The sequence below is a fragment of the Heterodontus francisci genome, chromosome 9, assembly GCF_036365525.1.
Source record: "Heterodontus francisci isolate sHetFra1 chromosome 9, sHetFra1.hap1, whole genome shotgun sequence".
NCBI classification, from domain to species: domain Eukaryota; kingdom Metazoa; phylum Chordata; class Chondrichthyes; order Heterodontiformes; family Heterodontidae; genus Heterodontus; species Heterodontus francisci.
In genome coordinates this window covers 49,039,081-49,067,073 of record NC_090379.1, presented here as the reverse complement: position 1 = coordinate 49,067,073, position 27,993 = coordinate 49,039,081, and the positions used below count along the sequence as shown (strand labels likewise).

General features: G+C 41.8%; 1 protein-coding gene across 11 annotated transcripts in view; it reads right to left on the bottom strand.

Moving 5' to 3' along the window:
* Window positions 1–27,993, bottom strand: part of klc1a (kinesin light chain 1a) — a 137,768-nt gene that overhangs the window by 44,845 nt on the left and 64,930 nt on the right. For 8 of the 11 annotated variants that reach the window (XM_068039002.1, XM_068039001.1, XM_068039000.1 and 5 more), the window contains one exon: window positions 13,257–13,387. In XM_068039002.1, coding sequence (XP_067895103.1) covers window positions 13,257–13,387 — 131 coding nt within the window. The other 3 variants (XR_010975684.1, XM_068039005.1, XM_068039007.1) reach the window with 3 other exon arrangements.

Sequence of the window (27,993 nt, the reverse complement as noted above, 5' to 3'; positions counted from 1 at the left end):
AGTAACAACTTCGAAAGATTATTTTCAACATCTTGTACTTAAAAGTCAAACTGCAGTTTTGTTTTAAGAAAAGTGTCAGCAATTTTAGAGTGCGTTTTAAAACAATTTCTTTTATCGTAACACTGTAAATCTACTTGAAACTTCCCCACATTAGGAATGATTAATTCCATTTTTTTCTACATTTTCTTGGCCACCTATTATCAGATTGGTTTAGGTTTTTACTTACAAGAAGCGGTAATCCCTTAGCTATCATTTCATTTAAATGAGCAATCGCAATAGCAAATAGCCCATAGATAAGTGCAGGTGTAAGATCTCAGGAACCCTGCAAAAAGAAAGCAGTCTGCTTTCAGTCAGACTTCGGGTATTTAAAATACTCAAGTACTTAAAATGACGAAGGGGCTAGACAGTGTACAGGGTTTTTGAATTAGATAAGTTAGGATGGCCAGGTTAGATTATAGGTTGTTTTGCCCCAGAGGATTACTGACCTTTGGAACAGGTTGCCAACACATGTGGTGTATGCGTATTTGCTGCAAATGTTCCAAAAGGAGCTGGACAAAGCCGACATCACGGTGTACAAAAAAGTAGGTGGATAATGTACCTTGCGATCGTAATTATCTCCTGGAAATTGTTTTTGATTGCCTTCGAGCAGGGGAGGAATTCCTCTGAATTCTTCCGCCACCCCAAATTGGCATAGGGTTTTTCTTCAATTTTTTTGCCCCTCATAGGAAAGTACATGCTTCTGGTATGTGGAGAGTTTGGTCAATTAGCTTTGGAAGAAGTTTAGTGGTTCTTCTCTTCTACCTTCCTAAACAAAAACTACCTTAATAAGATTTAAATACTGGGACAAAGTTTTTAATTCAACATGCAAAAGCAAATTACAGTGAACATTCTGCGCAATTTGATTTGATGAAAATATGATTTTGATTTGATTATAAATAGGTTACTTTTAATCAAATATTTAAGGCTGATTTTCTATTAAATCTATCAAAATAAAATAATGGTGATAAAATATTTATGACAGAAGGCAGTGAAAAATGTACATTTTAGCCAAGGGGAAATAAAAATACAATGTGCCCTTCCTCCCCAAATGTCAGAGAATTTAAAGGCACTGCACACTGGTACGAAGTCATAAAGACCAGAAAGGCATCAACTTTCTTGATTCCTGGTCCTCGCTGAGTTAATTTATCTTAACTGGGGGGAAGTGGGGGGGGGGGGGGGGGTGGTGGAGAGAGAGAGAATTTCTGTCACTGTTGTTACTCTTCGATTGCCGTCCAGTGACATCAGGTGTATGTACTGACATTCAGTAAAGACAGGATTAAGTATGGCTGCAATGCTCATCATAGCCAAATAATCCACTGCTATCATTGGAATACTTCATGTATTAAAAACAATAATTTGGGCAAAACAATAGAGGGTTACTTGAGTCTGTGTAATTGTCGCCATAGTGAGTCATACCATAAGCAGAAGAGGACACTGGGATAGAGTAATGTGCTTACCTAAAGGAAAAGGCATTTGAAGTTGTTTGGTTTCCTTACATGATCTTAACAATGTAAAGATCAGACAGTCATAAGCAATGAGTTTCATTCTCTGCCTAAATAATCTTAGCCCTCGCAGAATTAAAGACTACTAAAACCAGTGAGGAGGTTATGCAATCACAGGAAAGAAATAGGATACTCCAATTTTTTTTTTGAGATACAGAGCACAGAAACAGGTCCTTCGGCCCACCGAGTCTGTGCCGACCATCAACCACCCATTTATACTAATCCTACATTAATCCCATATTCCCTACCACATTCCCACCTTCCTTCAGTTCTCCTACCACCTACCTACACTAGGGGCAATTTACAATGGCCAATTTACCTATCAACCCGCAAGTCTTTGGCTGTGGGAGGAAACCGGGGCACCCGGCGGAAACACACGCAGTCACAGGGAGAACTTGCAAACTCCGCACAGGCAGTACCCAGAATCGAGACCGGGTCGCTGGAGCGGTGAGGCTGCGGTGCTAACCACTGCGCCACTGTGCTGCCCTAATTCACCCACTCAATCCAATTCTGGTCATTAGTTCTATGTAGTATTATGATCAGAAAGTTAAAAAGAGGCATGGCCTAATAGTCTGCTCGTATATAGTGATAAGTAGTGAACAAATGTGGAAAAACAGGGAGGAAAGGAGGAAATTAGATTAGATTAGTATTTTATGCAACTGCTATCCTCATTGAGAATTCAGCACAGAAGAGGGAGCATACTTTGACCTTTCAATCTTTATAATTTAGTGATATGCCATGGGATACAGTTAATCACAGTCAACAGTAAACCTGCGTGTCACAGTCCTGTATTTAACAATATATTTATTGGATAAAGAGTAAAAAACCTAATTTCCAAACTCAGTATCAACGAGGGTTACTTTACAAATTAAATATGTAATTTCTTTAATTGCCACAAGTGGAGATAAGAAACAATTGAAAATTATTTGTCAGTATTCCTATATGCCACCTTCTGAATAACGTATAACAGAACTTCTAGTTCCTATGTACAGCAGCAGCCCCAACATAAAAAAAGACAATGACTTATTGAGAATAAAGGGGTGGGGCGGGGAAGGGAACAAAGAAAGAGAGGTATGTGGAGAGCAGGAATGAATTAAATAGCTGGAAAATAAATTACACAATGTAAGAGTAATGGAAGAGCAGCAATTATATATCCACTAAATGTAATTCTGCTTAGTCACACGAAACAGATCTTCTAGTGTGACAAATAATGTTTAATGCTGCATTCACACTACACTATAAACCTGCTCTTATGTGCCACTACTCTGCTTTCAAATGGCTCATTTCATTCACAATGAAGATGGTTTTAGAATACAGTGGGTATAGCAGTGATGTAAACTAGACACCGTTTTGGTTCTTTATTAGCTGGTTGCTGAATATTTTTCAGCTAAAACATATACACAAGCAAAGTTTAATTCAAGAGATGTTAACACATTCTGTTCATACAACTAATGCCATAATGAACCAGGAATGTCTAATTATTTAGCGCAATAAGCATGTTAATTTACCAAATGAATGGTAAGCTATCCTTACCATGAAAACAGTACAAGTTCCTTTTTACTAGAAATATTGACCATAAACAACAAACAATTGAGACAAACACTAATACAGAGGTGAAGGTACCAGATTACTTTTCTGGGTCCAGCATGGATTAATCTTAAAGACAGGGAGAAGGCAAGTAGACTAAATGCAGCATTGTTCACTTCAGTAGTAGTATCCATCTAGTTGTGCCCAAGGAACTTCACTTTAAGGCTCTTTTCTGAATGCATCATAAGGGATATGGATAGTTGAGGTTATTCTAAGACAGAATGAAGTATTGTTGGAGGAATACCTGTGCAAATACTATATCTAAACTGTATTTAGAAATCTCATTTACAAAAGCAATTTAAATCTACAGAATGGCAAAATGTCTCAACTCATGGAAAAGGCCAAGATTGCAAAAAGTGAACAAAATACAAACCTACAAAATTAAAACACAAGTAAGCATAACTGTAATCAAAAGCTTTTCTTTTGAAATATTGTGTTGCCTTGTTGCAAAGAAACTGAACAAACTAGTAGTCTCAATACAATTAGAATGGGTTCATTTTCCCTCTCAATTTAGTAAAATAAATCAAAGACCACATTATTACTGATGAGCAAATAATTTTTGCTAACAAATAGCACTCCAGCATGCATGTATATAAATAGGAAACTACCTGCTTATTCCGTTCCCTGGGAGTACAAACCTTTCAGCATCATTGAAATACAGATGCACTGAGTTAAAAATACACAAGCCTGAGGTTAATATTAAAGTCATGTTTTAAATCTTCGCTAATAAGAGTTTTTTTTTTGGACAGTAATGAAATTAAGGTACATTCCCCAATAATCGAAAAAAACAGTTCAAAATTCTAATTTCACTGAGATTAACATTTTCGTCACACACTTATTTTTTATTTTTACACACCATCAGTGCACTTGACAAAATATGTTTAAAAGTTAATGCTGTTATGGCAAAATTTGCTTAGCAATAAAGAAGCAAATATGGGCATTTTTTTTTTAATACTGGGGAGAAAGGAAAACAAAGTCAGGGATCTTACTTGATCACTTTGCAGTTACTTTTCCTGTGAAGCCTGCACATGTGGATGTCAGGCAAGGAAAGGATTAGGCCCAGTCATGAGGTCTTTTATTGTTGAATAGTCTAACACTCACAGTCTGACATCATGCATGAACATTAAGACTACTTGGTAAGGTACCAGAGGGCTGCCAATATTGTGATCTGCACCCCCACTGTTAATCACCACTTTCAGGGGACGAAGGGAGGGAAAAGAAAGTTTGAAGGCGGCACTTTGACTACCTCAGACCTTTAACTTGCATCTGTTGGCGATTTAGCTTTAACTTTTGTCAAAATTGTCCACCTATATTAGTTGCTTTGAGAAGTTTGATTTTTTCCTAAAAAGTTTAACAAATCATAATACCAGATTAATTATCTGTAGCTGAAGACACATTTAAAGACACATTGTGGATAGTGCCGAAGGATGTTTTAGGTTACAGAGGGACATAGATAGGCTGCAGAGCTGGGCTGAGAGATGGCAAATGGAGTTTAATGCGGAAAAGTGTGAGGTGATTCACTTTGGAAGGAGTAACAGGATTGCAGAATACTGGGCTAATGGGAAGATTCTTGGTAGTGTCGATGAGCAGAGAGATCTTGGTGTCCAGGTACATAAATCCCTGAAAGTTGCCACCCAGGTTAATAGAGCTGTTAAGAAGGCATATGGTGTGTTAGCTTTTATTAGTAGGGGGATCGAGTTTAGGAGCCACGAGGTCATGCTGCAGCTGTACAGAACTCTGGTGCGGCCGCACCTGGAGTATTGCGTGCAGTTCTGGTCACTGCATTATAGGAAGGATGTGGAAGCTTTGGAAAAGGTGCAGAGGAGATTTACTAGGTTGTTGCCTGGTATGGAGGGAAGGTCTTACGAGGAAAGGCTGAGAGACTTGAGGTTGTTTCCGTCAGAGAGAAGGAGGAGAAGAGGTGACTTAATAGAGACATATAAGATAATCAGAGGGTTGGACAGGGTGGATAGTGAGAGCCTTTTTCCTCGGATGGTGATGGCAAACACGAGGGGACATAGCTTTAAGTTGAGGGGTGATAGATATAGGGCAGACGTCAGAGGTAGTTTCTTTACACAAGAGAGTAGTAGGGGCGTGGAACGCCCTGCCTGCAACAGTAGTAGACTCGCCAACTTTAAGGGCATTTAAGTGGTCATTGGATAGACATATGGATGAAAATGGAATAGTGTAGGTCAGAAGGTTTCACAGGTCGGCGCAACATCGAGGGCTGAAGGGCCTGTACTGCGCTGTAATGTTCTATGTTCTAAAGTAAATAAAAGTTATTTAACACGATCAGGGAACCAGAAAAAAAATTGGTGGACTTCATCACAGTTACATTGGTGTTATTACATTTTTGCAGCCTCCTTTGAGAAATGAATAAAGCAGAAATTTATAATTTTGCTCATCAGAACATTCTTGTCCCTTTCTGCACAAAGAATTGCATCACATACTTGGTTTGTTATATGTTTATTGGCAGCTTTAACTAGACAACGTAAATTTTCTTCATGTCTTGAAGGGCATGACTTTTGGCATTTGCTTTGTCCCTCAGCGGCCTCACTCTTCAATATCATGTTATGATCAAACAAATTGATGAAGCTTTTTTTTTTAAAAAATGACTGAAGTCAATAATAGAGACATGGAAATTCAATTATTTTCCTCTCCTGTCTTTCACACATACACCCAAATTCAACAACTGGCTTTAGTGTTCTGGCTGGGAAAGACGGCACTGAGTTATACAGAACATTACAATACAGAAACGGGCTATTTGATCCAACAGGTCGATTTCAGTTTATGCTCCACATGAGCTTCTTGCCACTGTACTGCATCACACCCTATAAACACAGATGGAGTTTTTTCACTCCTGATTACTATCAGCAACTCTTGGGAAAGTTTACATGTGCACATGCCACACTTATGTAGGCTCTCTTCCCCCAGGCCACTGATAGCAGGCTTGGCCATGAGGCCCTCTACTGTTAACCAACCTATTAACAAACAGCAAGAGGCATCACAGGCAAGTCCAATACTTCCCTTGGCTAGCATCCATAGATGGCATAAAAACAAAGTGCTGGAAATACTCAGCAGGTCTGGCAGCATTTGTGGAGAGAGAAACATAGTTAACATTTCAGGTGTGTGACAGTCATACATCTGAAGCATTAATTATGTTTCTCTCTCCACAGATGCTGCCAGACCTGCTGAGTATTTCCAGCACTTTCTGTGTTTATTTCAGATTTCCAGCATCCGCAGTATTTTGCTTTTTATCCATAGATGGCACCTTTTTATTTGAGGGCAGGAGATTTCAACAAGAGATCTGGATATTTTACGAATCTACTTTTTCAGATTTACAAACAGCTATCAAATGTATAATGCACTAGAAGCAAAAAATTATATTCCCAAATACCAATCACTAGCCCCAATCTGGAACCTAACTGCCCTGGCCCTTGTAATCAAGAGCTTCCCGCTGCCCCCCACCCCCACCCCAATGCGGAGCCTCTCCTCCAACTCAGACATTGGCCATTGCTCCCCTGGACCCCCATCACCCCACAATGAGCGTGGACTGGCCCACCCCACCCGCAAGTCACTACCACCTCCTCCTCCCCCATCGATGGCAGACCTCCTTCCCTTCCCCACCACCCCCCCCCCAGCCAATCTGTCCCCAGCACCCCCCACCCCCGATCATGGGCCTCTCAACTCAGCCACAATCGCGGACCTCCTCCCCTCAGTCCTGTCTGCTATCCAGGCTGTTCATTTGTTGGAGCTGCAAACATTCAGGGAAGAGTATTCCATCACACTCCTGACCTGCATCTTGTAGATGCTGGAAAGGCTTTGGGGAGTCAGGAGGTGACTCACTCACTGCAGAACACCCCGCCTTTGACCTGCTCTTCTAGCCACAGTATTTATGTGTCTTCAGCATTACAACAGGCATATCGTCAGGGCCTAGTACCTTTGTTGTATCCAGTGCGTTCAACTGTTTCTTCCTATCATGTAGAGTAAAATCAAAGTGAGAAGACTGGCTTCTGTAATGGTGGAGACAGATTGACACAGCACTTCAGGCTGAAGATGGTTGCTAATGCTTCAGCTTTTTCTTTTGCACTCTTGTGATGGGTTTCACCATCATTGAGAATAGGGAATTTCATGGAGCCTCCTCGTTAGTGGTTTAATTGTCCACCAGCATTCATGGCTGGATGTAGCAGGACTGCAGAGCTTTAATCTGATCTGTTGATTGTGGGATCGCTCAGATCGGTCTATAGCATGCTGCTTCCAATGTTTAGCATGCATTTAGTCCTGTGTCATGGCTTCACCAGTTTGGAATCGGCATACTCCTCATTGAACCAGGGCTGATCCCCTGGCTTGATGGTAATGATAGAGTTAGGGATATGCCGGGCCATGAGGTTACAGATTATGGTGGGACAGAACCCTGCTGCTTCCAATGGCCCACAGCGCCTCATGGATGACCAGTTTTCAGTTGCTAGATTTGTTCTGAATCTATTCCATTTCCCCCATTGATGGTGCCACACAACACAATGAAGGGTGTTCTCAGTGTGAAGGTAGGGCTTCATCTCCACAAGGACTGTGCAACAGCCACTTCTATCAATACTGTGATGGACAGATGCATGTGTGATGGGTAGATTGGTGAGTGCAAGGCCAGATAGGTTTTTCCTGGCTGCGGGCCCAGATGGCAGCTATGCCCTTCAGAACTTGGCCAGCTCTGTCAGTACTGGTGCTACTGAGCCACTTGATGATGGACATTTATGGCTAATACCTTCCGGGAGAGGAGGGCAGTCGAACCTCTTCCAGCACGCCGGAGTTTTGAAAAAAAAAGGCAAACAGTGACGTCAGAGGAGAGCAGCAAGGTGATTGTTTGGTGAGTAGCAGCTGTTAAAATATCCGAAAAAAGGGGCAAGTTTTTTTTGTTGGAAAAAAATCTCTGGTGATAAGGTGAGTACTACTAAAGTGTTCTTTAAGGACTCGAGATTGAAATGGGTAGAACAAGGCCCCTAGTATGATTAGTATTTTTTAATTAAGGGAGTAACTAATTAACCTAAGGGTAAGTCATGGCAGCAGAGCTCAGCCCCGTGAAATGCTCCTCCTGCGCTATGTGGGAAATCAGGGACGCTTCCAGTGGCCCTGGTGACCATGTGTGCAGGAAGTGTATCCAGCTGCAGCTACTGGCTACCCGCATTACGGAGCTGGAGCTGCGGGTGGCTTCACTGTGGAGCATCCGCGATACTGAGGAAGTCGTGGATAGCACGTTTAGTGAGGTGGTCACACTGCAGGTAATGGCTGCACAGGCAGAAAAGAGATGGGTGACCACCAGATGGAGTAGTAGGCGCAGGGAGGTAGCGCAGGAGTCCCCTGTGGCCATCCCCCTCTCAAACAGATATACTGCTTTGGATACTTTTGTGGGGGTGGGGGAGAAATGACCTCCCGGGGGAAAGCAGCAACAGCCAAGTTCGTGGCACCACGGAGGGCGCTGCTACACAGCAGGGGAGGAAAAGGGGTGGAAAAGTTATAGTGATAGGGGATTCTATCGTAAGGGGTGCAGATACGCGTTTCTGTGGCCACAAACGAGACTCCAGGATGGTATGTTGCCTCCCTGGTGCTAGGGTCAAGGATGTCTCGGAGCGGTTGCAGGACATTCTGAAAGGGGAGGGTGAGCAGCCAGGAGGTCATGGTCCATATTGGTACTAACGACATAGGCAGGAAGAAAGATGAGGTCCTGCAAAGTGAATATAGGGAGTTAGGCAGAAGGTTAAAAAGCAGGACCTCTAGGGTTGTAATCTCAGGATTACTCCCTGTGCCACGTGCTAGTAGAGGGATTAGGCAAATGAATGCGTGGTGTAGGCAGGAGGGCTTCAGCTACTTGGATCATTGAGATCTCTTCAGGTGCAAAGGTGACTTGTACAAGATGGATGGGTTGCATCTAAACTGGAGGGGGACCAATATTCTTGTGGCGAGGTTTGCTAGTACTACTCGGGAGGGTTTAAACTAGTCTTGCAGGGGTGTGGGACCCAAAGTAGTAGTCTCTCAGATGAGATAGTTGAGGCAAATGTAGAGGTTAAAGCAAGTCCAGTAGGCAGGCCGGGCAGGGGCAGGACAGGGAGCGTGGAAGGTCTGGTAGGCTAAACTGCATTTTACTTTATTGCAAGAAGCCTTACAAGTAATGCAGATGAACTCAGAGCATGGATCAGTACATGGGATTGTGATATTATAACTATTACGGAAACGTAGTGGAGGGATGGGCAGGACTGGCAGCTCAATGTTCCGGGGTATCGATCCTTCCTGCGTGACAGAGGTGGAGGTAAGAGAGGAGGGAGAGTTGCACTATTGATTAGGGAGGACATCACGGCAGTACTTAGGATATCCCGGGGCGAATGTCCAGCGAGGCCATATGGGTAGAACTTATAATTAAGAAAGGGGTGATCACTTTGATGGGATTATACTACAGGCCCCCCAATAGTCAGAGGGAAGTGGAGGACCATATATGTAGGGAAATCACAGATAGGTGTAGGAACTATAGGGTTGTAATAGTAGGTGATTTTAACTTCCCTAATATTGAATGGGACTGCCTTAGTTCTAAGGGATCAGATGGGGAAGAATTTGTTAAGTGTGTCCAGGATAGTTTTCTGAAGCAGTATGTGGATGGCCCTATTAGAGAAGGGGCTACACTCAATCTCCTCTTAGGAAATGAGGATGGGCAGGTAGTTGATGTCAGTGGGGGAGCACTTTGGGACCAGTGACCATAACTCTATTAGCTTCAAGATAGTTATGGAAAAGGATAGGACTGGTCCTCAGGTTGAAGTCCTAAACTGGGGGAAGGCTAATTTCGAAGGCAGACAGGAACTCTCAAAAGTTGAATGGGAGAGGATGTTTACAGGTAAAGGGACATCTGGCAAGTGGGAGGTTTTTAAAAGTGAGATAGGAAGAGTTCAGGGCCAGCATGTTCCTGTTAGATGGGAGGGCAAGGCTGGCAAGTTTAGGGAACCTTGGTTAACGAGGGATCTTGAGGGTCTGGTCAGGACAAAGGAGGAGGCATATGTCAGGTATAGGCAGCTGAGATCGAGCAAGTGAGTTCCTCCAGGAGTACAGGGGATGTAGGAGTATACTTAAGAAGGAAATTAGGAGGGCGAAAAGGGGCCATGAGATTTCCCCAGCAGATAAGATAAAGGAGAATCCTAAAAGATTCTATAAGTATATTAAGAGTAAAAGGGTAGCTAGGGAGAGTGTAGGTCCCCTTAAGGATCAGTGTGGCAATCTATGTGTGGAGCCACGGGAAATGGGCGAAGTCTTAAATGAATATTTTTCGTCTGTATTTACCGTGGAGAAGGTCATGGTAGCTAATGAGTTCAAGGCAGGGAACACCGATATCCTGGAGCATATCAACATTACAAAGGAGGTGGTGTTGGAAGTTTTGAAGCACATTAAGGTGGATAAATCCCCAGAGCCTGAGCAGGTGTATCCTGGGATGTTATGGGAAGCAAGGGAGGAGATTGCTGGGGCCCTGGCAGAGATTTTTGTATCATCGTTAGCCACGGGTGAGGTACCGGAAGACTGGAGGATAGCTAATGTTGTGCCTTTATTTAAGAAGGGCAGCAGGGATAAGCCAGGGAACTACAGGCCGGTGAGCCTTACATCAGTGGTGGGAAAGTTTTTGGAAAGGATTCTGAGAGACAGGATTTATATGCATCTGGAAAGGCATGGTCTGATTAGGGATAGTCAGCATAGCTTTGTGCGTGGGAAATCATGTCTCACGAATTTGATTTGCGTTTTTCGAGGAGGTGACCAAGAGGATTGACGTTGTCTACATGGACTTTAGCAAGGCCTTTGACAAGGTCCTGCATGGTAGGCTGGTCCAGAAGGTTCGAACACATGGGATCCAGGGTGAGCTAGCAAATTGGATACAAAATTGGCTTGGTGATAGGAGGCAGAGGGTGGTAGCGGAGGGTTGTTTTTCAGATTGGAGGCCAGTGACCAGTGGTGTGCCGCAGGGATCGGTGCTGGGCTCTCTGTTGTTTGTCATATATATTAATGACTTGGATGTGAATGTAAGGCGCATGATTAGTAAGTTTGCAGATGACACCAAAATTGGTAGTATAGTGGACAGTGAAGAAGGTTGTCTAAGGTTACAACAGGATATAGATCAACTGGGAAAGTGGGCAAGAGAGTGGCAAATGGAATTTAACGCAGACAAGTGCGAAGTGATGCATTTTGGGAAGTTAAACCAAAGCAGGACATATACAGTGAATGGCAGGGCCCTGGGGAGTGTTCTTGAGCAGAGAGACCTTGGCGTGCAAGTACATAGCTCCCTGAAAGTGGCAACACAGGTAGACAGGGTGGTGAAGAAGGCATATGGCATGCTTGCCTTCATCGGCCGAGGCACTGAGTACAAGAGTTGGGACGTCATGTTACAATTGTACAGAACGTTGGTTAGGCCGCATTTGGAGTAGTGTGTGCAGTTCTGGTCGCCGCACTACAGGAATGATGTGATTAAGCTAGAGAGGGTGCAGAAAAGATTCACAAGGATGTTGCCTGGTTTGGAGGGCTTGAGTTATAAAGAGAGATTGGATAGGCTGGGTCTGTTTTCCCTGGAGCGAAGGAGGCTGAGAGGGGACATGATAGAGGTATATAAAATTATGAGAGGCATAGATAGGGTAGATAGCCAGAGTCTGTTTCCCATGGTAGGGGTGACTAAAATTAGAGGGCATAGATTTAAGGTGAAAGGGAGGAGGTTTAAAGGGGATCAAAGGGGTAAATTTTTCACACAAAGAATAGTGGGTATCTGGAATGAGCTGCCTGAGGTGGTGGTGGTGAAGGCAGGAACAGCAGCAACATTTAAGAGGCATCTGGACAGGTACTTGAATGAGCAAGGCATAGAGGGATATGGAATTTATGCAGGCAGGTGGGATTAGTATAGATAGGCATTATGGTCGGCATGGACGCGGTGAGCCGAAGGGCCTGTTTCTATGCTGTACAACTCTATGACATTGAAGTGCCCCACCCAGTGTACATTCTGTGCCCTTGCTAACCTCATTCCCTCTTCCAAGTAGTGTTCAACATGGAGTAGTACTGGTTCATCAGCTGAGGGAGGGTAGTAGATGGTAACTGGAAGGAGGTTTCCTTCCCCATGTTTGACCTGATGCCAAGGGAATTCCTGGGGTCCAGAGTCAGTCAATGTTGCGGACTCCCAGGGCTACTCCTTTCTGACCATATACCACTATGTTGCCACCTCTGGTGGGACAGGACATACCCCAGGGAGTCTGGGACATTAGCTGAAAGGTATGATTCTGTGAGTATGACTATGTCAGGCTGTTTCTGGACTAGTCTGTGGGACAGCTCTTCCAATTTTGGCAGAAGCCCCCAGATGTTAATGAAGAGGGCTTTGCAGGGTTGACTTGGCTGGGGATGCCTTTGTTGATTCCAGGTGGTCTGTCTGGTCTTACTCTGATTATCGCTTTGCATGCATTAGGACTGTAAAGGATCAAAACTACTGCAAGCAGATGTCAATGCGCTGGTAGAATGGGCTAGTGTTTGGCAGATAATGTTTAACTCAGAAAAACGTCATACAATGCGTGCGGATAGGTCTAACGCTAATATACATATACAGGAAATGGGGTTGAAATTAGTGGTGAAAGAAAAAAGATCTGGGCATTATAGTGCATCATTCAAGGTGGGCATCATGCAATATAAGCCAGGGTATTTTCCAGACTGTTTCCCTTTTCCCCCCCCTAACATCCTGGGCTTTTTGCCTCTCCTAGGAGATTACATTAGCATGCTGCCCATTTGGCATGTCTCACTAAAGCTGGCCATCTCTGCAGCAAGACTCATTTTATTCATGACTATCCAGCTGCCTGTTAACAAGTTATCAGGCTAGTATATTTCTTGCAGTACAACAGTGACTGTACATCAAAAAATCTCTGTTGGCTGTAAGATGCTTTGGGACATTGAGGTCGTGAAAGGCGCAATATAAATGCAAATCTTTCTTTTTTCTTTCTAATAAATGAAGCCATGGCTGCCAAACTTTGTGTACAATTATTAATTAAACTTTCATGGTAACCAATACAATACTTACAATCCTGGCTTTATGCCAAAATCAAAAAGAAAATCACTAGAAATCAGAAAATTAATACTTACCCAGAATTCTTTGGCTCATTATCGCGTGGACTTCCACCTTTCAGTTTTCTGACTAGTTTTTCACTACTGCGTCTGATGGAAGCACGAAGTTTGCTGAAGGAGCCACTACGTTTCAGAGATCCAGTTCCATCCTGCAAACCAAATAATACAAAATGTCTATTTTAACCTGATCAGCAAAACCTTTGGAATAAGCCTAGACACTACTGAATAGGGATAGTTACTAATAAGTTTCATATTTCTCTGTAAATGAGATGGCCAGGGACCTACCAATTATCAATTTATATTTTTTTGATTTGAACCGATTACGATTTATTTTGTAGAGCCAAAATTCAATTAGAATTGCCACATTATGCAGTACAAGTTTCCTCAAAATAATTCCCTTTAGAAGACCTGTGTCAATTCAACCTACCAATTATTAAACTAAAATCAGTTGCCTACAATAGCCGTTCTAAGTCTAATCTGTTCTAACAAAAGATCATTGACCTGAAACATTAACATTGTTCCTCCCTCCAAAGATGCTACCTGACCTATTTCCAGCATTTTCTCTTTTTATTCTGAATCTAATCTATATACTGCACTATGTTGTAATGTGTACAATTCTTGTCTTTTTTAACCAAATACTGGTCATCAGCAGTTGTAAGTCACTAAATTGTAACGGTCAATATAATTTGTATTGTTCGTGATCCTTTTTATCCCAGTAATTAGGTGTCGAACATTCATCATTTTTATCAACATATTTGATAATGAATATAAACTATCCGACATCTCAGCCTTTTATTATACTGCATTGCTCATGGCATATCTCAAAAGACACTTATCACAGTTGGTGCTAAAAATTACTTCGTGAAATTAAATCATGCAATGCCAATTTAAAACATTTTAATTAAAAAACATAAAATTTCTAATTCAGGTTTGGTGTATTGTCTCAAACAAAACAAGTTATTTACCTTTCTAATGTAGTTCTGTACTTTTGTGCCTCAGAACACATTTACAGTGGTTATGATTACACATTTTAAATTCTAGCTAAAATGAATTACCAGCACCTTGGACATAGCAAGACCTTAATTTAAAAAGTTAGAACTGAACACCTCCCGTATCCAGTTGCACAGTATTACTTTATTAGATTTTTTCATGCTAGTACAGTACAATTACAAAAATGTAATGAGCTCTTACATTTTCTCCCCTCTCTCTAATCCTCAATGTACTGACTTTTACTGGAGTACAATTCCATATGCACCATGATCCCTCACTTGACTGGTCATTTATTAGGTGCACGCCTAGGAAAACACTGCTGACAAGCTATTTGACTGTAGAACGGATCACAGCTGAGTGAGATCCACACATAACTACTTTTCCAGAAAGGGGTCACTGGATCGCAATCAGCCACAGGAACCTGATGTTAACCTCCCTACACCAAGGCACTGAGGCCAACAGTGGCACTACAAGTCATGTCATGTCTGAAATTACTTAATTTAGCACAGACCAAGAATCAAACCTTGGACCTATTGGTTTGTATAATGTCACATTGGGTACTACCTTGATCTATTAAGGGCGAGCCCCACAAAATATTTCTTAACATGAAATATTCTAATCACTATGCCACATTTCTTCCCCCCCCAACTATGGTGAATGGTTAACAAAGATCGCCATGGATACCAAAATCCAGTTTCTTTATAGGAGAGGCCAAATGCAAATTCATACTAAGATTTTTATAATAATGCATTCAAGAGATTAAACATTACCAATGCATTATGACCTGGAATTTATTAATGCATCACTGCTATGTGGATACAACTACCCGAAAGAACAGGTGTCTCCAGTTTTGCATTTTGGCATATGACAAATACATTAACAGTACACTGCACAGTTCTGGTCTCCATATTACGAAGGACATAGAAGCATTGTAGACAGTGCAAAAAATGATTTATAAGGATGATACAAACTGAACTGAGAGGTTAGAACCATCAGGAAAGACTAAACAGGCTTGAGCTCTTTTTCTTGGAAAAGAGAAGGTGGAAAGGTGGCCTGATCAAGGTCTTTAAAATTATGAAGGGGTTCAATAGGACAGATGTAGAGATGTTGTTTCCACTTGTGAGGTCAGTACGAAACTTGGGACATAAATATAAAGTAGTCACTAATAAATCCAATAAAGAATTCAGGAGAAACTTCTTTACTCAGAGGAGTTAGAATGTGGAACTTGCTACCACATGGAGTAGTTGAGGTGAATAGGATAGATGCATTTATGGGGAAGCTGGATAAGTACATGGAGAATGGAATAGAGGATATGTTTTTAGGTGATATAAGTAAGGTGGGAACAAGCTTATGTGGAGCATGAACACCGAATAGTCTATTTCTGTGCTGTAATACTATGTAATATTTGCTAATATTGTTTTGAAAAAGTGGCCCTAAAAGTTTTCTATGGGGGAAAAGCAAAGACCCTCTTTTCCTTCCTGAAAATCACTAATACTTTGCATTTTCAAAGTAAAAAGTGCACCATTTCTTGGATAAATTAGACATCAAATTAAAAATCATAATCTTGAAGTTCTTCCTTTCATCTCTTCTCCTTCACCCCTCCAGAAATACTGTAAAACATTGAGGCACATTTGTAAATATCTGGATAAAATTGCTGTCCATCTAGACTATCAAAAATTGAATGTTAATGGTTGGTAAATATGTCACTAACCCATAAAAATCTTGGTGAAATAGGAAAATTGAATCTTCTAGCTGTATTTGATTTTTGATAAAACTTCCAGCAATCTGCTTAAAATTCAGCATGTTATAAAACCAAATAAATTTATCTCTATTTAGTGATAGTCAAAATGATCTAACGCTCAATTTTATATACCTATTATTCAGGGAAACTAAAAAAAATAATTGCAAGTCAACATAATTATTTATTCTTATTATTTATTACATTGTGCCCAAGTTATAGTACCCCATATTGCAGCAAAAAATGTCTTACGATGGTGTTCTGTCAAATTTATTAACATATATTTAACAAGCCCTGGTGTTCTAGAATTCGATGTTGGAGGGTGCAGTGAAGAAGTAAGCATTATAAAGCAGACCACAGAGACAAAATACAGACCAATTAGACACCGAGCTAGTTTATTAAGAGTTAGAAAAGAGACAATCAAATATGACACTCATGAAACCAGCAGAGATCCATTAACGAATGCACCAAGATTAGACACGAGTTTCACCCCAAAATAACAACACATTTCAACAACATTTTTAAAAAGACCCTTAAACAGACTACAAGAGTTTTAATAAGTTGAGCACAAAGAACATGCCTAGGTTTTACAATTTTCTGGCTGTATACCACATCATGCTATTTCATCACTATTTTCCTCATTTGAGAGCAATTACCATCACCGGCCATTTTAAGCATTAGAAGGTCTGTCTTGCTGTTACATCACAGAGATGCCAAATCCACACACTTTCAAATGGAGGTCACTCAGCCTGATAATTCAATGAGGATTTGACTGTGATAAAATTAAACATCTGAGTATTGGATGTATGTTTTAATTTTAAAGTGCAGCTCTCCTATGATTTATAGACCTGCTGGCATCTCTGTCAACGCAAGAATCAGTCAATTGTGGTAATGAATACAGATTTGAACAGATATATCAAGGCTACAAATGTACAATAAACTACTCTGCAGAATTACAACAGCCTTGAAACAGTTCTCAGTAAACAAAGTATAGCTTAGACAAAGTAAGAAATTGCAGTACTGCAGAGAAGTTAAAGCCTGAAGATGGTGCATGCCCTTCATGCCGGAGACATAATTAGTATCTCAAATGGTATCTATGCCTGCCAGACAAAAAAAAAGGGGGAAAAATAAGTCAAAACTGTTGCAAAAACTTCAACAGTTTAAATTTAAGGAAATTACACAAACAGTATTTCTAGGTCAAATGAAGATCATACTTGCTGCTCACAGCTTACTATCCAGCACTCAGGCTTAAATGTGTCAATTATTAAACTTATTAGCTGGATGCACTTGCACCATCATGTTACCCTTAAAGGGGTGGGGGGAAGCAGGGGAAGAGGCAAAAGTTGGGGGTGGGGGAGGGGAGGTGAAAACAAGGGGGCAAAAGTGGACATGGACAACATGAGCGATAAGGGAGCAGTGAGGGAGGACGGGAGAGAAGAGGTAGAGAGGAAAAAATAAAGAAAGGAAGACTTGTATTTATATAGTGGTTTTCAGCTTTTCACCCCAGACTGTCCCAAAGCACTTTCCAGCCAATTAAGTAGCCTTGAAATGTCCTCACTGCTGTAATGTAGGAAATGCGGCAACCAATTGTAGACAGCAAGATCCCACAAATAGCAAAGTGATAATGACCAAATAATCTGTTTTTAGTCATGTTGGTTGAGAAATAGATATTGGTGAGGACACCCAGGAAAACTCTGCTCTTCTTCGAAATGGTGCCAAAGTAGTGCCAAAATTTTTTTTATGATCACAAGAGACTGGATGGAGCCTTCTTTTAACTACTCATCCAAAAGTTGACATCTCCATTAATGCAGTACTGCACTGAAGTGCCAGCTTAAACTTTGGGCTAGTGTTTAGAACCCCCAACCTCAATTCAGAAGCGAGAGAACTATCAACTGAGCCATGGCGCAGTAGGAGAAATAGGAAGAAGGGTGAGAGACAAGTGGAAGGGGAGAGAGGAGGGAAAAGGAAAGGAAGCTGAAATAGAGGAAATGTACCAAAGTTGGAGGAGAAAGATCTGGATGTTCTAGGGCATAAATTTCTAAAGGTTCATGACCAATGTTATAAATAGCTAGCATGAACAGGGTACTAGAATATATTTATAGGGAATTCATCATAAGGCAATGCATACTATCACACCCTTGTACAGGACCTTAGTTAGAATACTGTGCCCTGCTTTGGTTACCTTGAATGGTGGGTGATATTAAGGCTTTGGAAAAAGAACATAAGGCCACAGATTAATTCACAGCTTGAGTATCTTGGTAACTAAAATGCTTCAAAGAGCTGGCACTCCACACTTTAGTGAAGTGTAGACTTAGGATTGATTTGATCAAGGTTTAAGAGGATGAAAGGAATAGATAACGTTTGTGTAGTTTGTTTCAACTAGTTTCTTTGGTTAGGGAAGATCAGGGTTTGCAATCCAATTTCAAGTTATGCAAGGCCAGATCTAGGTTAGATGTTAGGAGGTGGTTCTTTTCCCCACAGAATAATGGCCCTGTGGCACTGGCTGCCGGTTCATGTGGTGAACGCTGATTCACTGAATTCCTTCAAGCAAGAGCTGAATCAGTTCCTGGCCGAGGCGGAGATTACCTACAAATAGTAGGTACTGTATAACATTAATCAGAGCCAAAGTGGTCTCCTAGACTAGTTTTGTTTCCCTAAAGTGGAGTTGGAAAGAAATTTTCCAACTTCCACCCCCGGAATGGCCTGCATTTGTTTCCCGGTCCCAGAGAATTACATGGCTTTCAGGCAGAGTGGGAAGTGTATATATTGTAATGCACAAGGTACTGTTGCTATGCGAGACGGGCAGGATTGACGAGCATTTTATTTTCCCGGGGGTGGCGGTGTGTGCGGCAGGCACAGAGAGGGCGGGCGGCAGGCAAAGAGACAGAGCAGGGAGAAAGGAATGGCTGTTGCAGTTGTTAACTTACTGGTTATTACAGGTTCTACATACATAAATATGCTTTTGTCTGGTGGATGCATTCACGTGGATCTTCAAACTCTGTTTAACGTAATACCAGTCAAATGATAAGGACAGAATGGACCTAAGTTTGTGAACAGCAGCAAAGCAAGGATGCTTCGCTTCTAACCTCGAAGGAAGTCTCTCGGAGATCTAGTGAGAACTTTAACACTCTCAACATTCAACTGATTATAGCTCAGTTTAATGGGGCTTTCCCAGCATGGAGTTGCAGATGTCCGAACTGCCAATTACATAGAAGAATTCTCTCAGCCAGTCAGTCATGAAAACCAAAATCAAATCACTTTTAAATACTTTACATAGAGCAAAATAAATATTGGAATATACACATGGGGGGCAGGTAGAAGCTGTGATCATAACTTCAAAAACATTAAAAAATTTTAATTTAAAAAAATACAGTAATTAATCATAATGGAGACATTTAACAACATGCCACAAATCTAATTTTTTTAGGTCCAGATTGGTTCTTTGGCAATAGTCATTACTCAGATTGCTGTTAAAAACAGAGTTACACCTGACTGAACAAGGTAGTTCCTGCCACACCAACTGATTTCACTGATTGCTGGCTCTTTTTGTGGGTGGTGGGGTGGGGGGCGGAGAGAGACAAAGAGAGAGACTGGGATGGGAATTCCACAGCACAGCCTGTGGCAGAGCAGTGAGTGACTGATCACAACTTCAGGTTTGTGTGTTAATCTGCCCATGTGCTAAATCCTAAAGTTGCAATCAGTTTCAGAGGGGTAATGACAGGGAACACCGACAGTCCGCTGTCAAAAACACCCTGCAAAATCCAGACCAATAATTTCTTCGTTTGCTCTTTAGTTTGCATTTAAGTTGAAAATGTAATGCAGTTATTAATGTACTGTGGATTTTCCCAATTAGAAAGACAATTTTCTAATTGCAGCCATGTGATTAAGGAGACTCGGACTTGAATTTTTCTTTTAAGAATAGATTAGGAAAAATCAACACCGCCTCACACAACTCCTACCAAATATCTCAGAATCTCACAGAGAGGTTTCGATAAGCCAGACTACCCATTCCAAAGTTAAAGAATGATCAAAGGGTACCTCAAGAAAAGAGAATCTGTAATATACTGCTGCGGGTCAAGGAAGGAGCCAAGCAAGAGAAAACTCATTAACCAAACACAAATTAATCCCAAATCAAAAATGTAATTCTATACATAAGCCATATTTAGTGCTTTTTAAGACATTGAAAATTGGTAGTTATTAAGCTAACCATAGCAGAAAAGCTGTTTGTAAATATTTTAGCAACTAGCTTTAGACAATCTGACTAATTTATAAACTATATTTTTGAATACAAATCCTAAAATTAACATACTTACAATGATTTGTTACAAACTCTCAATTTAAGAACCGTGTACAATAGTTAACACACACAACCAATTATACAACACTGGAACCTGGGCTGAACACATCCCAAACTGATAGCGTGAAATTCAATATCCTCTCAATGCTGTTATTCATTCTAAGTTAAACTATTTCAGGCAATTTACCCAGTAACTGGCTGGGATGGGGAAAGAGGTTGAGGAGAGTGGATTGTCATAGAATCAGAATGGTTACAGCACAAAAGGAGGCCATTCGGGCTGTCATGCTATGCCAGCTCCCTGCAAGAGCAACTCATCTAGTCCCATTCCCCCGCCTTCTCCCTGTAGCCCTGCAATTTTATTTCTCTTCTGATAATTATCCAATACCCTTTTGAAAGCCATAATTGAATCTGCCTCCACTACAGTCCTAGGTAGTGCATCCCAGATCCTAATCACTTGTTGCGTAAAAAAGATTTCACGTCTCCTTTGGTTCTTTTGCCAATCACCTTAACCTGGTGTCCTCCAGTTCTTGACCCTTCCATCAATGGGAACAGTTTCTCCTTATCTACTCTATCCAGATCCCTCATGATTTGAACACCTCCACCAAATTTACTTTTTACCTTCTACTCTAAGTACAGTTATGTAGATAGACTGGAGAAGCTGGGATTGAAGTCCTTATCCCTGAAACCATTCTTGCAAATCATTTCTGCACCCTCTCTAATGCCTTCACATCCTTGCTTAAGCGTGGTGCCCGGAATTGGATAGAATACCCCAGCTGAGGCCGAACTAGTGCTTCATCAAGGTTCATGTCCTTGCTTTTGTATTCTATACCTCTATTTAGAAAGCCCTGGATCCCATGTGCTTTATTAACCGCGTTCTCAACCTGTCCAATCACCCTCAATGATTTGTGCATGTATACGCCCAGGTCCCTCTGGTCCTGCACCCTCCTTTAGAATTGTATCTTTATTTTAAATTTCCTCGCCTCGTTCTTCCTTCCAAAATGTATCACTTCACACTTTTCTGGATTAAATTTCATCTGCCATCTGTTTGCCCAGTCCACCAGCCTATGTCCTCTTCAAATCTACTTCTGTCCTCCTCACAGTTCATAATACTTCCAAGCTTTGTGTCATCCGCAAATTTTGAAATTGTGCCCTGCACACCCAAGTCTAGGTCATTAATAAGAAAAACTTTAATTTATGTGCTGCTTTTCAAATCACTGGACATCGTAAAGTGCTTTACAGCCAATGAAGTAGTTTTGAGATGTGGTCACTGTTATAACGTAGGAAGCGCAGTAACCAATTTGCACTCAGCAAATTCCCACAAATAGCAATGTGGGAATGACCAGATAATCTGTTTTTCTGATGTTGATTGAAGGATAAATATTGGCCAGGGCACTGGGGATAACTCCCCCGCTCTTCTTTGAAATAGTGCCATGGGATCTTTTACATCCACCTGAACAGGTAGATGGGACCTTGGTTTAACATCTCATTCAAAAGACAGCACCTCCGACAGTGCAGCACGCTCAGTACTGCACTGGAGTTTCAGCCTTGATTTTTTTTGCTGGAGTGGGACTTGAACCTGGAACTTTGTGACTTGGAGGCAAGAGGGCTACAAACCGATCCACAGCTGGCACACTTAAAAGAAAGCCCAAAAACAGGCAGGTTTGGGTCGGGTGGAATGCTAAAGATTTGAATTCTGACGTCAACCCACCCACTTCCGCTTTTAACTGAGGCAGGATGGCATGTGGACAAACAAGCTGCTCCCAGAAGGCAGGTTAACAATTTAAATGTTATAATGAGACTGCATGTCTTATATTTAACCACCATTTTAAATGTAACACTGGCCAGCTGAGTTTTCAAGGCCTTGAGAAACACAGTGGCTTAACTGTTGGATTCAGGTGGTTAAGTGCCATTTCAATTAACAGCTGCATGCAGTTTAACTACTTCACTCACCCCTTGCAATTGGACACCCCCACTGACCCTTCGAATCTAACCTCCACACCCAGACTGCGGCTTGGTGCTGATATCCTACTAATCTGACAGCCAGCTCGCCTCAATCTGACTGGCTGCGGCTGGGAAACAGAGACAAAAGATGCTAATCAGGTCCTGCCATTCAATTCAGCAGGACCTGTTCTTCCGGGTTTCCTGACCTCAAAGTCGCACCCCTTCCCCACCTAAGTTAATCTAGACTGCTAGGGCCGGACATGACAAAACCAGCTTTATATCAAATTTGGAAAAAAAAGACATGTGGTATAGGAAGAGAGACACCACTGTCTTTTTTTTTTTGTTTCATGGGATGTGGGTATTGCTGGCAAGGTCATTGCCCTTGAGAAGGTGGTGGTGAGCTGCCTTCTTGATCTCTGTAGTCCATTTGGTGCAGGTGCTGTTAGGGAGGGAGTTCCAGGATTTTGACCCAGCCACAGTAAAGGAACAGCGATATATTTCCAAGTAAGGCTGGTGTGTGGCTTGGAGGGGGAACTTGCAGGTGGTGGTATTGCCATGCATCTGCTGCCCTTGTCCTTCTAGGTGGTAGAAATCGCGGGTTTGGAAGGTGCTGACAAAGCAAGCATGGCGAGTTACTGCAGTGCATCTTGTATATGGTACTGCTGCTGCCAATGTGCGTCAGTGAAGGGAGTTATTGTTGAAGGTGGTGGATGGGGTGCCGGTCAAGCAGGCTGCTTTGTCTTGGATGGTGTTGAGTTTCCTGTGTGTTCTTGGAACCGCACTCATCCAGACAAGTAGAGTGTACTCCATCACACTCCTGACTCTTGCCTTGTAGATGGTGGACAGGCTTTGGGGAGTCAAGAGATGGGTAACTTGCTGTAGAATTCCCAGCCTCTGACCTACTCTTGTAGCCACATTATTTGTGTTTCTTGTCAATGGTAGCCCCTCAGGATGTTGCTAGTGGGGATACAGCAATGGTAATACTGTTGAATGTCAAGGGGAGATGGTTAGATTCTCTCTTGTTGGAGATAACCATTGCTTGGCATGTATGGCGCGAATGTTACTTGCCACTTATCAGCCCAAACCTGAACACTATCCAGGTCTTGCTGCATATGGACAGGGGCTGCTTCAGTATCTGAGGAGTCGCAAATGGTACTGAACATCGTAGCATCATCCGTGAACGTCCCCACTTCTGACATTATGATGGAGGGGGTCATTGCTCAAGCAGCTGAAGATGGTTGAGCCAGGACCTTACCCTGAGGAATGTCTGCAGCAATGTCCTGGGGCTGAGATGATTGGCCAACAACCACAACCGTCTTCCTTTGTGCAAGGTATGACTCCAACCAGTTTTCTCCCCCGATTGCCATTGACTTTAATTTGGCTGGGGTTCCTTGATGCCACACTCAGTCAAATGCTGCCATGATATCAACAGTAATCACTTCCACCTCACTTCTCGAGTTCAGTTGTTTTGTCCACGTTTGGACCAAGGCTGTAACGAAGTTAGGGGCAGAGTGGCCCTGGCGGAACTAAACTGAGCATCAGCAGCAGCTTGGTGCTATTTAACTGGCACTTGATAGTACTGTCGACAACACCTTCCACAATGCAGCAGATCGTGCTTTTCTGAGATGAAGCTAGACATGAGTTATCATTTTCTTCAACCACCAAGAAACAGTTAATAGCTGCCAATGCCATTTGTGAGAAAAGCAGTTTTAAAAAAATATATCTTTGGCCTCCTTATCTCGAGAAACAATGGATACGCGCCTGGAGGTGGTCAGTGGTTTGTGAAGCAGCGCCTGGAGTGGCTATCAAGGCCAATTCTAGAGTGACAGGCTCTTCCACAGATGCTGCAGAGAAATTTGTTTGTCGGGGCTGTTGCACAGTTGGCTCTCCCCTTGCGCCTCTGTCTTTTTTCCTGCCAACTACTAAGCCTCTTCGACTCGCCACATTTTAGCCCCGTCTTTATGGCTGCCCGCCAGCTCTGGTGAACGCTGGCAACTGACTCCCACGACTTGTGATCAATGTCACAGGATTTCATGTCGCGTTTGCAGACGTCTTTAAAGCGGAGACATGGACGGCCGGTGGGTCTGATACCAGTGGCGAGCTCGCTGTACAATGTGTCTTTGGGGATCCTGCCATCTTCCATGCGGCTCACATGGCCAAGCCATCTCAAGCGCCACTGACTCAGTAGCGTGTACAAGCTGGGGATGTTGGCCGCCTCGAGGACTTCTGTGTTGGAGATACGGTCCTGCCACCTGATGCCAAGTATTCTCCGGAGGCAGCGAAGATGGAACGAATTGAGACGTCGCTCTTGGCTGACATACGTTGTCCAGTTTTGTTTTTTTTTTATACACAAGACAAAAATACTTACTATATAGCTGCCTACTCTTCATCCAATGCCTTTCAGTGACCATAGAAAACCTTTTGCACTTCAGTAGAGCATTTTGTTCTGCATCATACTCAACTGCCCTGTTCATGAAAGGATTAAACTAGAAGATTGATATCCAAGTCTTTGCCATTCCACTAAACATTAATCTATTTTACAAAAGGTCCTCTCTCTATTAACATGTCCACAGGGGGAAAGAAAATGGGATAACAGTGGCTAAAAAATAGGAAGTGACTCAAAGGATTTTTCATTACTGGCGAGTCAAAATGGAATATAATGCTGGCAACTGAATAAATATTGACAGAAATAATCAAATACTCTATAGGACATATTGGTTACTAGATTATTGTGACCATTAAAAGCAGATCAGAATGAAACAGGACTTAAGAGGCATATCAATTGTCATAGAACTATTTTTGTCTCCTTTGTTTAAAACAGTGTGCCTTTAAAACTCTGTCTAATGTCATGTTAGGCCCCCATCTGCCAGGAATGAGGCACATTAATTTTGTCATGAACATGGATTTTAAACTGTTATTGAAGTGAAGAAAGGACTTGTTAAACAGATCAGCCGTGGCTGGAAAACACGTTTGCATATTAACAGAGAGTGACTAGAAGGGCGAAGGATCATTCCCTGACACATTCAACCCACAATGGACCCTGATCACCAGTAATTATGTCTAAGAGGAGCATTCCAGAGACTGCTAAGGTGATACAATCCAAGACGTGGTCAGACCAGTTAGTCACATGACTAACCTACTTGGGCTTTTCTGAACTGAACGAACAGTTTGAACTCAGAAAATCTCTCCTAACTGCTCCCATCTCTTTCTCACAAGCCTCTGATTCCACTGAAGGCACATGAACCCCAAGAGAGAAAAGTCTCCCACAGCGAACAAGGTTAAGGATGATTACTGGGCCCCAATGAAAAGCAAGATCTACCTACAATCAAGGACTCTACAGTGAGCTTGAATAACCTTAACAAAAACTCTTCCGATATTGCCTCAAACTTCTCCACTTTATTTTTCTTCTGCTCTTTTCTGTTTCTATTTGCATGTGTGTATCGCGTATGCATGCTAGCGTGGGCGCATCGTGTAACTGTAGGTGTCAACCGAGTTTAAGTTCAAGTTTAATAAATTTCTCCTTCTTTAAACGTAAGAAAGCCTGTTTGTGTTGGTTTCTTTGCCTTATAATTGGAGAGCGGTGAACAAGGATTCACAAAGGGAGAGTTAAAAACACAATGTGTTTAAAATTAAATCCTGTTACGGTAAGACCAAGTGAAGACTGAGAGGGACCCCCTAGACACCTTTGTCACCTGGTTGTAACACTAACAACAGTGTGCCTTTAAGACAGAGAAAGAAGTTTTTTTTAGATTCTTTGAGAACAGCCAGCCTGTTCCCTAGGTAATAGCAGGAGACATGCTGTAATGTTTCAATTTGACTGAGTGCAGGGACTGGCTGAAACTAGTCTGATATGGACCAAAACGAAGCGTACTCACTAAAAAGCTGGCTATATCTCAGCAGAGAAAATCTACATTGAACTCAGACGGTGTTTGCCCAAGGAGGAAAAAAACCCTGGAAAGAACATTTTCATTGTTGGAGGTCGTAAAATTTGTTTTACTTTGAAACTCTAAAAAGTCTCTGTTACAGAAGTAACTCTCTCTGTTGCTTGTGTCTGTTGGAATTCTCAGTGATGTTTCTGCCGAAGGGCTGCCAATTTAAAAATCGAAGTAGACCTATTGCTGTGCTCTTCGCTGAAAGAACAGTGTGACACTTGCTGCAGCTGAAATACTTTGAATGTCTATCTATTAAAGACTGTTTAGTCGAATTTGCCTGGAGACTTCGAGTGGCATCTGATTATTCTACTCTAGGACACCTCATCAACCGGGAATGAAACCGACCAGGACTTACAACACAGCTACTTATTTTATTTCTAAGAAACCCCTTTTTTTTAAAAAAAACGGTTAACCGATAGTTTTTGAATGTATGTGTGTGTGTACATGGAGCGGGGTGGGTTAGGTTAATAAGAAGTTGTAAGGTCTTTAAACATAAATTTATCTTAATAGTGTTTAAGATTTAGTTTATGAATAAATAGTTAATTTGTCATTGTTTAAAGATACTTGGCTTGGAGTGTTTATTCTGGGGGTTAATAAAGTGTTTAATTTGGCTGTTTTCCAGTTAGGTGGGAAAACTTTCATAATATGCTGAGACCTGTGGAGTGATGGGACTGAATTGACAGTGCATTGCTCCCAATTCGGTCATAACAGTACACAGTTTAAATATTGGCAGGGTTTTCAAGATATGTCCAAAGGACCATTTTTAGACATTTTAAAAATCTAAATTTATGAAAGTTAGTGGTTTACTAGCTTTATTTAAGGACCTAGATCTTTCCACCTAGCATCCACTGTCACTTAGGAAAGTAACTGCACATACAAATCAAATGCAAGTCTGATCACCAGATAGCATTAAGTTATAACGGCCATTGACTGTAGCTGCAATGATAGCACTTCTTACATTATAGTGCGTAGCTGACTGATCATTCTATTCATGATTTATAAACCAAACCATAACTTTCACCTTTAGGACTGGATTTTGTGTTGGAGGCGGGGCTCTCAACGCCAGGCTGAAAAGGCGGGGGAAAGCCCGCCTCTACCTTTTCATATCCCCCGAAACAATCCTCCAGTCTTTTTAAATCAAAGCGTAACGAGCCGGGATCTCCGTCCCTTTAAAGATGCAGATCCGACCTCCAAGAGCTGCTGGCCAATCAGAAGGCTGGCAGCTCAGCAGTATAGACAACGGCACTGGGAGTGGTGGCCACTGCCAGTACTGGCCACATAATTTTAGTTTAATAAAAATAAAAATTCATACTTGAGCAACACCTGAAGTTGAAGTTGCACTAGGCATGCGAGAACAAGAGTGAGAAGGATAGCAACTGACGTTCCTAAATTTAGCACTGTGCCAAAACATGTGGGAGCAGTCAAACCCACAATCATCATGGGATTAAAATTTTAAGAATTTGTACATAAATGCCACCTTTACACCCCCCCCCCCCCCCCGCCCCAGAGGAAAACATTGTAAATGCTTTGCTTTGCTTTCTAAAGTCCTTTCTGCAAAATTTGGAAGTTTCTTTTCATTCCTTTTTTGTTCCAAATCAACATCCATTTCACTTTTATCAATTAAATATGTTGAACTTCGACACTTTTCTCTGTGCCTGCTGTGAATAATTTCAGCACTCAAACTGAAGTTTTACATTAACAAAATACCTTCATCTGTGCTAATTTACAATATAGGTGAATGAACAGAACACTTGAAACAGACAAATTAAATTTGAACATTTTCACACTCTTTTGAAGGGAAGTTGCGACAGTACAAATTATACCTTTTAATATAAATGACCTTTTCACAATTATGCC